Source organism: Asparagus officinalis, chromosome 8 (assembly GCF_001876935.1).
Source record: "Asparagus officinalis chromosome 8, Aspof.V1, whole genome shotgun sequence".
Classification (NCBI taxonomy): domain Eukaryota; kingdom Viridiplantae; phylum Streptophyta; class Magnoliopsida; order Asparagales; family Asparagaceae; genus Asparagus; species Asparagus officinalis.
In genome coordinates, this window is record NC_033801.1 from 29,301,371 (window position 1) to 29,316,370 (window position 15,000).

The following is a 15,000-nucleotide window of genomic DNA, read 5'->3' on the forward strand; positions in this document are numbered from 1 at the left end:
CTTCAATCGGCAGCCCCCCCTCCCGACCTCCACCCTCCCGAGCCTCCCCGGCGTGTCCGTTGTTGAATCAGTTTAAAAGGTATGATTTTTCTACTGAGCTTTAGAAATTTTAATTTTATTATTAATTATTGTTGAATTTGGTTAAAAACCCTAATTATGTTGAAAAATAAACGAGTTCAATTCTGAAAATCCTAACTTAATTAAATACATGTTAATTCATTTGAACAACACTAGTTATCATTATTGAGTTTTAAACACTTATAAACCCTAACTCATTTAAGTTTCATTCGTGCTATAAGTATGTGTGATTATTTAAGTTTGTGATGTGAAAATATGTGAAATAATTTTTTGTAAAAAATAGAGTGATATATAACACATTATAAATTTTTATAATGTGTTATAATCCAATTTAGGTGAATAAAAAAATAACGTTATCCCTAGACTTCCGTCCAATAATTACATCCAATTATTTGGACTTATAATATATGATATACGACTCAGATTTGGGTAGGAGACGAAGTTTTCTCCCAAAAATGAGCGTTTATTTTATATTATAGGAATAAAAAATTGGTACTGAAATTCGTAATTATTGGATCTGTCCTTCTCGGACGGGTTAGGAATATAGTAGTGCATACATCCAACTTTGTATACTTTGTATATTTTCATTCTTGAAAGTTTTGGCAGCACCTATTCGTTGTTCTCCGTGTACAATAAGCGTATGTTGTTCTGCGTTTCGGGTTATTACTGATACGCATAATAACATCCGCACAGTGTACAGGGAGAACAGCGGGTAGGTGCTGCCGAAATTTTCAAGAAATGAAAATATACAAAGTATATGAAGTTGGATGTAGGCACTACTATATTCTTAATGGATAGAAGTCTTCCTATGACAGCCGCAAGATTAGTGTAATTAGTTTTTACGTATGTTTTATATATATTTTATGTAGATAAATATTCATATTGTTAAATGATATATGAACGTATGTTTGATGTGTGTTGAATGTATAAGAGTAATGGATGTATTAGTAGTTGTGAGACTAATCGTATTTAATATTTATATATAATTTACAGATGAGGATAATTCCTGATAAATCATGGATAGATATCCCTAGGCATCGTAGATTTCATGACACACGATACAAGGAGGGATGTGAAGCCTTCATGCGTTATGCGGAAATGAATCCGAGAAATTTAAGAAGCGGTGCTATGTACTGTCCTTGTTGTAGGTGTAGGAATTTGAAGCTGCTGAATAGAAATGATATACGGATTCACCTAATAAAATCAGGTTTTGATGAGAAATATAAATACTGGAACTGGCATGGGGAGGGTATCACTGAAGATGATGATCCAAATATGCATGTTGGTACGTCCGGTGGCCAACGAATAGATGACACAGAAACATTGTTGAATGATATTTTTCCTCGACCTACAGAATATGATGTTGATGATAATGTCGAGGATGATATTGGAGACAAAAGTGAAGATGATAACGAAGTTGAAGCCGAAGAGGTAGGAGGTGTCGCGAGTGTCGAAAATATTGATGATATGCATTCCTCCGCAGAAATAAAGCGAATAATGGAGCTACTAGAAGATAGTGAAAAGGACTTATATGAGGGATGTACCGAGTACTCCAGATTTTCATTTATGCTGAAACTCCTTCATATTAAGACACTTAGCGGTATGTCAGATAATTATTTTGAAATGCTTCTTGATTTGCTTCGGACTGTAATCCCTGGAGGAGAGAATAGCATACCCCAAACAACTTATCAAGCTGAGAAGATTGTCTCTGCTCTGGGTCTTGATTATAATAAGATTGATGCATGTCCGAATGATTGTATTTTGTACCACAAAGCCAATAAAGACCTTCAAGAGTGTCCGACATGTGGAGTTTCTAGGTGGAAACAGCGCACAAATTCTTCAACAAGGATTACAACGGAGACAGGGATAACACAGAAGAAAATTCCAGTCAAAGTGCTTCGACATTTTCCATTGGCTCCTAGATTGCGAAGATTATACATGAACAAGGAAACGGCAAAGAATATGAGGTGGCATAAGGATGATCGAGTAGACGATGGTAAATTGAGACATCCTGCTGATGCTTTAGCTTGGAAGCATGTTGATAAAATTTATCCTCGTTTTGCCGAAGATTGCAGAAATGTAAGATTGGGTCTATCAAGCGACGGATTCAATCCATTTGGGGTAATGAGCTCTGGCTGGTCTACGTGGCCAGTTGTATTAATGCCATATAATTTACCTCCATTGCTTTGTATGAAACAGCCGTTTATGATACTTTCATTACTGATACCCGGTAAGCATGCTCCGGGAAATGATATTGATGTCTACTTAGAGCCTCTAATTGATGAGCTAAAACAATTATGGTCTGAGGGTATTTTAGCATATGATGCCCATTTAAAAGAGTCGTTTAGATTACGTGCTATTCTACTATGGACGATTAATGATTTTCCAGCTTATGCTAATCTGTCAGGGTACTCTACGAAGGGCAAGTGTGCTTGTCCTGTATGTGGTCCAGAATTTGAAGCTATTCAATTACCACATAGCCGAAAGAGTTGTTATTGGTTTAATCGAAGGTGGTTGCCCTTGAGTCATAAGTACAGAAAATTATCAGCTAAGTTTGATGGTACAGTTGAGAAAAGAATGAAGCCGCGTCAACTGACAGGTACTGAGATCGTTCAATTACTTGAGGGGTTTCCAAAAGTTGTGTTTGGGAAAAAACGCTATTCTAAATTTAACACGCTCGGAGTAAGAGATTACTTAAAGTTAAAAAAGCCATTGAAGCGTAAGCGAAAGGTCCGTAAAATGCAAGTTGAGGACGAAGCCCAAACATTACCTAGAGGATGGACTAAATTTAGTATCTTCTTTCAGCTACCTTACTGGCAGAATCTAAAAATCCGACACAACTTAGATGTTATGCATATTGAGAAAAATATATGTGATAACATAGTATCAACTCTCCTACAAGATGCAAACAAGTCGAAGGATGATCTACGGGCGCGCCAAGATCTGACTGCTTTGAATATCCGAAATGATTTGCAAGCTCAAGACGTTGGCCTTAAAAAATTAAAGTTTCCTCCGTCTCGTGTTACAATGTCAAATGAGCAGATTCAACGAGTTTGTGAAATTCTCAAATCGGTAAAGTCGCCGGATGGTTACTCTGCTAACATTTCAAATAATGTCCAGGTGCAAGAGAGAAAACTCTTAGGTCTGAAGACACATGATTATCACGTTCTTCTCATCAATTGCTCCCTGTTGCAATCCGTAACCAATATGGATAAAGAAGCGTCGAAGATTATTATTGAGTATTGTGGATTTTTCAGAAAATTATGCTCTAAAGTCATAGATGTAGATGACTTTAAGAAACTTGAAGCCGATGTCCGAGTTACTCTATGCAATATGGAAGTAATATTCCCTCCTTCATTTTTTACAATTATGGTCCATCTTACCCAGCATCTTGCAAGAGAGGCTAGAATCGCCGGTCCTGTTACTTATCGTTGGATGTATCCGATTGAAAGGTAATTTATGATTTTTCTTATATTTATTAATTGTATACGCGTTTTTCAAATTACCGTGCTAATAATTAACTTTTATGATTATAAGATACTTAGGCTGCATGAAAAACAATGTTCGCAATCGAGCTCGTCTCGAGGGCTCGATAGCTGAAGGATACGTGGCTAACGAATGCTTTGTGTTTGCATCACGTTACATGCGTAAGAAGAAAACCACATCTCAAGCACCTCAAAAGGAGAGGAAGCGTGAAAAATACCCGAGATCTCTCTTAGATCAAATTCATGCATATGTGTTGGAAAACCTTGATATGTTCGAAGACTATCGAAGGTAACAAAGAAAATCTGTAATATAGATGAGAAATATTCATTTTATATATAGTTTATCAATACAAATTTATATATTGTTTATATAGGCAACATCTAGAGAAGCTTAAGAATGAAACAACCGGTAGGAATGCAGCGCACAATATTCAGTAAAGACATAAGAAAGAATTTTCTGATTGGTTAAGATTTGATGTAAGTGTTTTACAATTAATTATTGAACATTCATAATATAACATCGCCTAAATATTCTCAAATTGTTTGTCTTAGGTTGAAAAATCACTTCTTGATGATACTACATTACCAGATGAAATTATTATCCATGGAAGTGAGACGTTATAATGAGCATTTGGTCAATGGATATAAATTTCGAACGCTAGAGACCGATGATAGGAGGGTAACCCAGAACAGTGGGGTCATGGGTTTATTTGCTCAAGAATGTTTTTCAAGTATAAGAGATCAGAATCCAATTCTAGCTGACATATTATATTATGGCCAATTAGAAGATATCGTTGAGGTAATTTACGGGTTTGGTAAACCAAAACAATGTACTTACACGATGTTCAAGGTTCGGTGGTGTCCTGCAAAAAAGCAAAAGGATCATTATGGATTTACACTAGTCAATCTTCACCGAGAAGTATATACGGATGAGAAATTCATTTTCGCAGAACAAGCTGATCAGTGCTTCTATGTGAAAGATCCGAATGTCATGTATGATTGGGTGGTTTTGTACAAGGAGCCAAGATCTGTTGTTCTTCCTAATAACAATGAAAAAAATATTGAAGAAAGTGAAGATAATTATAGTAAACCAATCGGTTCATCTGATGATGTTTGGTAAGAATTCTCTTACGCACAGAATGTGGCGCTGGATGTAGGTATGAACCTGATATGTTACACCACATTATCGATTTTTATCTTATCATAATAAAAACAATAATGCATTTCATAACAACATATCTCATGAGCATGTATACAATTTTTTCATAACGATTGTCTTTATTATATTTGCAGATGAGGAGGAGGATGAGGAGGCTCTTTGACCTGGAGGGTGATCGCTCACGGAGTATCACCCCAGGTAGTGGTGCTGATGATCCACTACCATCTCCGGATGCAGGTATAAAAATTAATTAATACTTTAACATGTTTTATAAATTTTTAGTTATCTAGCTCATAGTGTTCATTTGTTGTAGATGCTAGATATTCATCACCCGGCCCCTCTGATGCAGCACCAGAACCATCCCCCGATGCAGGTATCCATCTTACCCAGCATCTTAATGTTTAGTATGATTATGAAATCTCATAATTTATAATATGACAGGGGAAATCATTAATGCCGATACACTTGAGGGCCAGAGCGGCATATGGTACTTTTCGTGAACAATATAGGGGTGATGAGAGGAATCGGGATAAGATCACGGCAAATCTCGAGTTAGTGGTGAGACTTATACATATCTTGAGTAGTATTATTAATTCTATTTTGTTAACATTACGAGGAAACGAGAACACAAATAATATGGTCATTATCTTGAATTAACTATAAATTTGTGCTTTAGGAGGGATTTGAGACTGCATCCAAGGAGGCTGCATCTGTGTACATTTCGCAGGAGGAGGAACAAACCGAGCCAGACCCTCACATGCTTTCTGCAGAGGAGAACATCAATCTCACACAGAACCTGATGGGTCATAATAGGTAAGGATGGTGAAAAATCGAATCAATTTGAATACTACATACTATTTATATTTGTTTACCATTATTGAATTTGAGAGCAAAGTTTAATATTTATTTCTCCCTAATAATAGGAGAGGAAGATATCCTCTGCATGGTGTCAGAGCTTCATCTGGTATAAGCATCAGATCGTCCACAACATCCTCCACACCATCTACATCGACGAGAGCAGCCACAAGCAGTTTCCAGGCTATGCCATTTGTCGCACGTATCTCTGCGTATCTGATTGACAAAATTGACCCGGAGCTGCATATTCAAGTGACTAATGAGATGACTAGAGTTGCGCTGACGGCGAACTCTATGGACGATCTCATGGGGTATGTTATACAATATTTAGACGGTGCTATTCCTTGTAGCGCGTATGGTGGTGTCATACGGATCATTAGCTCGATTGGCGATAATTCCGGCGCTAGACAGAGTAGTGCTCAGGTACCTTATTTTTTCTTATATTTATAAATTTATTTTTATCTAATATGTTATCAAACACCACATAATGATTATTCAATTAAACATTCAGAGTGGAGATATTGGAGGGAGCAGCACCCGTTCTCGTAATCGGGATAGAGATACCCCCGCCGACGACGATGGATGAGGTTTTTTTATTTTTAATGCAATAAACAGTTTTATTTGTTATAACACTACATTTATTCATGTCGTGTATCATATCTTAGTCACTGGCATTGTTGGTATATATGTTGTTGGATGTGTTTTAGACGGAACTGATTGATGTATATTTTGAAGTGGATGGTTGGATTTGTACAATGTGTTGGATTTGGTTATATAGATGTTTTTGAATGGAATTGTTATGAATTTTGATTATGATTGGATGGTTGAATGTGGCGTGTACAGTATTTTCTGGATTTATTAATGTAATTGTACAGGGAAATACAAATTTTTATTACTTTTTTTTCCTGAAAAAAGGCAATCTAGACGGAATTCCGTCTAGATTGAGTCAACCTAGACGGAATTTCCGTCTAGGTTGTAAAAAACCAACCCAGACGGAATTTCCGTCTGGGTTGGCAACCCAGACGGAATTCCGTCCGGGTTGGCAACCCAGACGGGAATTCCGTCTGGGTTGCCAACCCGGACGGAATTCCATCTGGGTTGCCAACCCGAACGGAATTCCGTCTGGGTTTCCAACCCGGACGGAATTCTTTATTCCGTCTAGGTTGACTTCCGTCTAGATTGATCAATCTAGACGGAATTGCAATCAACCTAGACGGAAATTTCCGTCTAGGTTGATCGTTTTTCTACTAGTGTGAGAGCTAGTTTCGCTAGTTTCTTGGACATCCTTCTTTTGGTATTTGTTCACACCCTAGCCTGATGGTGCAGGTCATTGGAGCAATCCATCGCTTGTTGGTATGATACCCCAAGTATAACGTTGTTTTTTGACGAACACGTTTTCTTTTTAGGATGAAGAGCATTCTTGGGATGATTCGTTGTCTCCTTTGAATGATCCAGGGTCGTATCGGGAGTCGTACATTTATAACCACCCCCTTGCGAGCGTGAGGTCTTAACGGGCTCCTGGGTTCCAATACGAACCCCTAGGTAATGAATGTCATGAGTCCTTTTATGCACGGTGCACGAACACGTACTATGAGGTGCCCCAATTTGTTTAGAGGCGGCAGAACACCTTTGAGCGACCTTTGGCTTGACGGGAGTGTTTGTACGACCCCCAGCCTAAGGAACTACTCGGGTTTTATTCACCGAAGCTTTGCCTCGATCTTTAGGTAGAGGACCCAGATGATCTTTCATCAGAATCTTAAATTTGGATAGATCCACGCTGCCGTAGGGCTTCGCCGGAGGTGCGGGAGCAAGATGAGTAGGCTAGGAGGCCGACGGAGTTGATTTCGGTGTTGTTTCGGCCTTCTACACACAGACTTGTTTGGATTTCAGTGGCTTTTTTACCTCCTCTTCCTTCCGCATGCCTTAAGCTTTTCGCATAAAGGCACGCCCGCATGCGGCACGTGCACGTCACTTTTGGATGTGCTCCTTCAAGGTTGAACGATTCCTTTTGACAAGGATTCATTCTTTCATCGACGACTTAGAGGATTTGTTAGCAACTTTCCATTGAGGCGACTGGATTGAATGACGCTTCCTAGACTCTAAGTCTACGTAGTAGCGAACTCCATCGACTAATTCTAAAGTCTTAGTAGTTTGACGAGCTCGGCATTGGCGCCGTCTCTAAGGAGCCCTCTTCGTCAGAGTTGGCATACCTTGATTGGAGAGGAGTTATGGCGAGCATAGTTATTTGTAGCATTCATCAACGAATACGCCTCCTTCAAAGATGGGATCTTTACGCACTTGCAGGGAGAGGATATTTTGATGAAGACGAGGAGAAATATTCCTCAAATTTAGCTTCGTCGAACTTGTACTCGACTTCTGAATCAACCGGGACCTTGATCTTCGGTTGCGGCATGACAGCCTCGATGATGAGACTGTTGGCTCCCACTGTGGTCGCTAGCGTGTTCGGTTCAGAAATTACTATTTTTATTGTCTTGAATCTATTACAACTTCAGTCATTATAATAAACTCAAATAAATAGAAAGTTAATCTTTTTATAAGATCTTCTAACACAATGAAAATATAAAATTACAATCTCCTTGAAACAACACTCAGTTTCTATTTATTAGCCTCTGTTTGTGAGAAAACTTTGCCTGTACCGGGGTTTATCCGTGGACCATCGTAGATCAGATTCGGTTGACAGAGTGATTATTTAAAGCTCTTACTTCACAAAAGAAGTAATCGCTAAAGTGATAATCTCGACCAAGCGAGATTACGACTCTTCTCGAGATCAAGACCAAGGAATTAGGGAATTCGTGGCTCCCTTCAGATCTGCCTTTATGAGGGTGTTAGGGGTGTATTTATAGATTTTAAATGTCGTGTTTGTGGATAGGGTCGAAGAACAACCATTATTATCCATTTATGTGGGTTTTTTATTGTGTAATAGCTTCCACATATTTAAAGATAACCCAACATATTTATGGATGACCTCAAGGAGTTCTAGAAGCTAATATTATCAAAAAACACGTCGGGAGCTGACCTAGGCACGAGTCACTTCGACTGTCTCGCACATGTCTGAGATAGCTTGGATTGTCTTGGATATTTTAGTCTTAACTCTTTCATCTAAACTCGAAATGAGATGATTAAAAATGTGTTAGAAAGCTAACAAAGAGACCTACAACTTTTATCTTTTGAGATTCTTCATATTCAAATCATATCGTGGGCAAAATGTGTGAGACACAATTGGTGTCTCACAGGTGCGAAACAGTCTGAACTATCTTGGGTATTTTAGCTCTAACTCTCTCGTCCGACCTTGGAATAAAGTTATCCAAGGTGAATTAGAAAGCTTGTGAAGATCTATACAACTTTCCATAGGTAATACACCTATAGAATGAGCAAGACACGAGTGATGCTTACTCCTTTGTGGGTGAAACGTAACCCCAGGTCGAGTCGCTTCTTCGTTATTGTACAATCTCGTTGATTTGTATGCTTTATCAACTTGCTTCGTACATTTGTTAGCTTCTCTATGACATTAGATAATTCTTCTTGATTCATATAATGATGTTCATCATCTTCTCTTTGTCTTGAGCTACGTACGGGAACCCATAGGCAATTTTTGACACCTACATACTTTCGGCACTGGTATTAGTATAAGAGCGGGCACCAGACCTTGTGATCAACTTGTTGACCTATGAAGGAGTTAATGGCTTCAATTCATGAACAGCCTCATCAGGTTTATCCAAAATTTTGAATAAATAGCTGGAGAACTGCTTCAGACTTATTTGGGACGATTTCTTCTTTGTTATTGGGTTAACTCCTACCAGTGCCATCCGATAGTGACAAGTAAGCTCCCAAAATGTATCAAATTTAGCCAACATATGGGCCTTCAACTGCTCCAGCTCTCGATTAGGAGGGAAATACTCCTGGTACGACATCTCACCCATTGGCAAGCCAGAAACTTTAAACATCTCATGGAGGGGCAGCCCTAACTCTCCGTGTCTGGTTATGAAAGTGTTAGAGTCTGGATTATAGAGCTCTATCAGTGCCAAGAAATGGTGAACGCTAATTGGCAATCCGTACTTTATATCATAGATGGCTTCATACAACCTACCCGCTTTCAGGTCAACCTTGCCCACCAAAGTTTATCCGAAGAGTGAGACCAACCGTAGCATCGGTGACCACAGCGGGTAACTCTCGCCGTAATGCAGCAAGGTGATTCCTTACAGTGTTGGCAACTATGAGTAATTCACCACGGGGTGGCTCATCCAACCCCAACACCCCGGGATGTAACCCTATAACATGATGTCGCTTGAGCCTGGGAGTGCTTTGTTGGTGATATACCCGCAATGGACATGAGTGTGATCCTCTTTTAGATTCCATGATATTTCTTGTGTCACCGCTTGCTTTCGCAATTCTATCAGTTGGCGGTGACGAGGGATTGGTGGAAGATATAAGTAGCCTACCATGTCCTTATGTAACCATTACTCATCCTTTAGAGATACAGCCGGATCTTCAATGGAGTCTCCAAAAAAATAATCCATCTTCCTTGAAGGCTAGATTGGATCCTCGTTATCTACAAGGGATGTGTCGGTAATTAGCCAACGCAAAGTATGATGATGCCCCTCTCGCACCAATCGAGAGAATTCCTCAAGAATGTCTAAAGCAAATTGAGGAGTGGGCAGGATTAACATTGGATCATTAGCATTAGCATAATGTCCACCCCTACGACTGTCGACCTCAAAAGGAGAGAATGCGTTCGAAGGGAATTCAACTGAAATGAATAACTTGTGTTTGTTAAACGAGGTTGCAAGAATGTATTAAGGCAATACAAGACGTTGAACTCATCTCACAAGTCCGTGAGATAGAGTCATTACCTTGTAATTGGCAAGACGATCTCAACCATATCACGTACACATAGGATAACGTATATTGTCATGCGAATAGCATAACGATATACCCCATCCTACGAAACGCGATATAGCATGAAATCACCCTATATTGCTTTAAGATGCGTTTTGACCAAGCAAAATGTATCTGTTAAGCGTTAACCCTCACAAAGGAGGATGTCGGCTCTTCCAAATTGCCTCACCAAGGAGAACAAAGTGAGGATATAATACATAACATATTCATATGAATTTCTAAGAAAAAAGGAAAGGTGCTTATTAACTAGGCGAGACGATTTAAATTGCATTATACACACGAAGCACGACGTACATTGTCACATGAATAATATGATAATATACCCGTCCTTCGAAGTATAATACAATAGGAAATCACCCCAAATTGATTAAGACGCGTTTTGACCAAGAAAAATACATCTGTGAAGCATCGACCCTCACGAAGGAGGATGTCAGCTCTTCCCAATTACCTCACCAAGGAGAACAATGCGAGGATGCATTATACAACCTGATATGCTAATATTAAATTCACAAGTAGAAATTTATAAAAGTTTACCTGCGAAAGACAGAGGCTCCCTCTCAGGTGACTCAGTGGTCGAGCGACACCTCGGAATACGTGATCTCCTCGTCGACTTAGCTAATCTGCAATAGAAACTAACAGTTTAGTTATATCGAGAATCGAGGAAGCATAGATTAGTTATTAAAAAGGAAATTGTGAGATTTAACTGAAATTCTATGAAAATAAGATATTTTGGTTAAATGTCCAATTAAACCTACGTGATAGGCCTAATTTAGGTTATACAATGGGAAGGCAAATACATGAGGCCAATGCGATAACATGAAGCTTTCGGTTGATTTTCATCCATAACAGATCGTGCAACAAATCAAGCCAAATATCTCAGAGTTTTGGTTCAAGACGTGCACGTGGCCAAACAAGAAAGCTCAACATTCCTACTAATCTGATTCTCGTACACGACTAAAAGCCCTAGGATTACAAGCCTAAGTTCGGCCAAATTCGTGCATACAAGGGTCTCTATTATATCCCTCGTACAATTAAGTTAAGAGCTTCAATTCATGGTTGGGAATAGAACCAAAGAGCGAATACAAGCTCAATTCTTACGCGAGGGTTAAGCTAAGAGGCGTGGTTCTTACACAAGTCAAGCAAGTGGATTGGCCATGCTAAGCAAAGAAAATGAATCAAGAACATCGCGTGATACCCACGATTAAAGCCAAAAGCTCGGTTCTCATGCAAAACTAAATTAAAGTTTCAAATCAAGGAATGCAAGAGAATAAACCAAACTGTCCATAACCAAACATCTCAAGTTTTGGTTCCCAGAACCAAATTAAACTCAATTCCCAAACAATAATTGAGTAAAAGACCAAGCTTTCATAAAAATGAAAGAGTTTTTTTACCTCGATGAAGAAGCTAAGAATCGGTGAAAGATTGCAAGGGAGCCTCAAAATTCGTCGAATACTAATGATGGGTGTCAGCTCCTGTTGAGTTTAAGAAAGAAATCAAGGTTACAATGCAATTAACGCAGAAACAAGGCCGCCCTCAAAGTCCAATCTTAAAATTCAAATTAAGGTTTTAATCCTCTTTTGAAATTTGGGATTTGGGGAATAGCTCCATACAACATTGTGGCTATGGGAGTGAGCCTCACCTGGAACCGAAGATGTATGGAGTTCAAAGCTAGCGAACCTCAACGAGAAGCTTAGGTTCAAGAGATCTCAGCAAACAGAAACCCTATGTTAGCTTTTGTCCAAATCAAAGAATCAAGACTAAGTCGATGGATTTAAAGAGAAGGGGGAAGGAAGATTCAAAACTCTTATAAAGGGTTGTGAGAAGAGTTTGATTTAGGGAAGAAGACTGGAATTTTTGGAGGGAGTCGGGTAGGAGAAGAACACTGAAGAGATTAAAATAAAGAAAGGGGAAACCCGACCCTCCGAACTCACCAAAACAGCTTGGGCTGTCTCGCACATGTGCGAGACAGCTCAGAATGTCTCACATGTGTATGAGACACCTAAGGCTATCTCGTACACGTACGAGACATATCAGACTGTCTTGCATGTGTATGAGACACCTAAGACTGTCTTGCACGTGTAGGAGTTTTAGGGGTATTTTCATATGTATATGAGTATAAACTGGTCCTCTCCGCTCTAATGCTTTAAGATCTTAAACTTTATAGACTCCAGCAGACATACGAGTATAACTATGTTAATGCCGGTCAACACGTTACAGCGAAAGTCAATGTCGGTTAGCACGTTAGTGATTTTTGCCAGAATAAGTCTCAGGATGATTGTTCAAATGGAAAGAATTATTTCAGGGAGTTCGATCATATTCAGGTACAAATTCCCGACAAAGATGATCAGTTCAAAGTCTATTCAACGACATGAGCTAATTCAGACATCAACACACCAGTCTCAATTCATGATTTCGACAATGGTCAGATGATAAATGCAGTACCAGAAAAATTCTAGCTATTTAATAAATTAACGAATAGACTGAAAGCTGAAGAAATCCAAGAGTTGAAGATTGGGCGTATCATAGCTAAAGTATTTTAGGCTCTTCTATAAATTCTATAAAAGAATGAGACTGAAACACTTTGGAGGGGGTATCTGTAGGCATCAAAAAATACCTATGAGTTCTCACACATAGTTCAAGACTAAGCGAAGATGATGAACGTCATCATCCAAGTCAGAGGGGATTATCTGAATTAAAGAAGGTCATCCAATGCAGTATAGAAGCTAATGAGCGCCTAAAAACAAGTTCAGAAGGCCAAAATATGGCTAAGTCCCGAGCTATCCCGCACGGCTATAGGACACCAAGTGGTGTCTCGCGCGGCTATAGGACACCAAATGGTGTCCCGCGTGACTGTGGGTGTAGGGTCAAAAAATTGATGTTGGATTGATTCTCTTGTTTTAAGAAATAGGTTCGATCGCTTGGTACGAAACCCTTACAATCACTCACGCTCTCTCTCGATTACAGATGAAGAGAAAATTAATTCAGCTTCTCTTTGTTTAACGTGGGTTCTTGGTAGCGAAAGGATGCTTCCCTTGATGCTTGAGTCGAGGTTGTTTCCCGTTGACGATCAAGACAAGATCGCTAAAGTTTCTCACGTTTGTTAGCCGGCTAGAATCAAAGTTCGAACTACGGATCCGTACACAGAAACTCTGATCTCCGATGCTTCTTGAAGTCTAAGTCAAAAATTTCCAACCCTTATCCATGTAGCCATCCATGGCTATTTATAGCATTTAAGCACGTAACTGACGTGCTAAGATCACGGGTAGAGGGGCATAACTACCTCCTCCAAATCAGCGCACGTCATAACGTGCTCTTGAAGATTAGCACACGTGGCTGACTAAGTCTTCGAAGCCATTACAGCTAAATCTCTCGTGGACAACAAACTTCATCTTTAATTGAAACGAGGTTTTCCATGTAAGACGAGCCTCGTTACGTAGCGAGGTTCATCTTACAAAGTGTACTTTGAAGTAAATAAGCTTCTTCTGACGAATTTTGTCTTCACTGACTTCGTCTGACGAATTTTATCTTCACCAACGAACTTCATCTTCAATAGCTGGAACTAACTGTGTAGTAAACCTGATGACTTTCCCTTAAATGAACCTTGTCTTCACTGACGAGCTTCAAATCCAACGATGAGTTTTATCTTCACTGACGAACCTCATCCTTCGAAGATGAATGTCAAACCTCGTTTCCAATTACGATCTTCACTATTTGTTGTCGAGTTTTACTGCTCAATAACCTGTGTTCTCGAGGTTGATCTTCACTAAACGACAAACCTCGTCTCTGATTGAGATGATGTTCGTTTTCTTGACCATCCTTCTCATATTTTGAGATTTGGTATTTTTGAATGCCTACAACGGAACACCAACTAGTGTCTCGCGCAGCTACAAGACACCAACTGGTGTCCTGCGTGACTGTAGGACACCAAATGGTGTCTCGCACTTACGCGGGTCACCAGTGTTTGTCCCGCTCATCGGTATCCAAAAGCACGTTTTGATAGGTTTTCTCGGGATTTCTTCATTTCTAAGCGTGGTTAGGTCATTGTCAACTGAAGATAGGGCCAAATCCTTTGTTATTATCCAAATACCACGCATCTAAAGCCCTATAAATACAAGCCTAGGGGCTTATTTCTCCAGATCTAATATTTGAAGGTGAGGTGCTGTCAAACTGAAGAGTGATCTACGAATTTCAGAGAGGGCTAACAGATCTTGGCGAATCACGGCATAAAGAAGGAGGAATTCGAAGGATCTGAAACCCCGTAGCCTCTTCCTTGAGATTAGGCTTGGTCTTACTCTTGAGAAGAGTATTGATTTCGCTTGGTCGAGATTAATACTTCAGCGATTGCTTCCTTCGTAAAGTGAGAGCTCTGATCAATAATTCTGTCAACTGGATCTGATCTGTGACGGTCCACGGACTAACGCGTCCTCGGCACAAGCAATGATCTCATGTAAACAGAGACTAATAAATAGGGTTCGTGTGTTGTTTAAAAAAGTTGTAATCTTTATT

General features: G+C 39.4%; 1 protein-coding gene and 2 long non-coding RNA genes across 5 annotated transcripts in view; 2 read left to right on the plus strand and 1 right to left on the minus strand.

The window, feature by feature from the left end:
- LOC109820309 overlaps positions 1–12,386 on the minus strand; it is a 39,542-nt gene extending 27,156 nt beyond the window's left edge. For all 3 annotated transcript variants that reach the window (XR_002241800.1, XR_002241799.1, XR_002241798.1), the window contains exons 1-3: positions 12,134–12,386; positions 11,886–11,966; positions 11,029–11,114 (exon numbers count right to left, since the gene is read on the minus strand). This is a non-coding gene — a long non-coding RNA (uncharacterized LOC109820309). The remainder of the gene's footprint in view (positions 1–11,028; positions 11,115–11,885; positions 11,967–12,133) is intronic.
- LOC109820310 lies at positions 4,573–5,430 on the plus strand. Its single transcript, XR_002241801.1, has 3 exons — positions 4,573–4,720; positions 4,857–5,280; positions 5,399–5,430. It is a non-coding gene; the product is annotated as an uncharacterized LOC109820310 (long non-coding RNA).
- Positions 5,683–6,511, plus strand: LOC109820308. Its single transcript, XM_020386438.1, has 2 exons — positions 5,683–6,000; positions 6,089–6,511. The coding sequence occupies exons 1-2, from the start codon at positions 5,764–5,766 to the stop codon at positions 6,161–6,163; spliced, it is 312 nt and encodes a 103-aa protein (XP_020242027.1). The 5' UTR covers positions 5,683–5,763; the 3' UTR covers positions 6,164–6,511.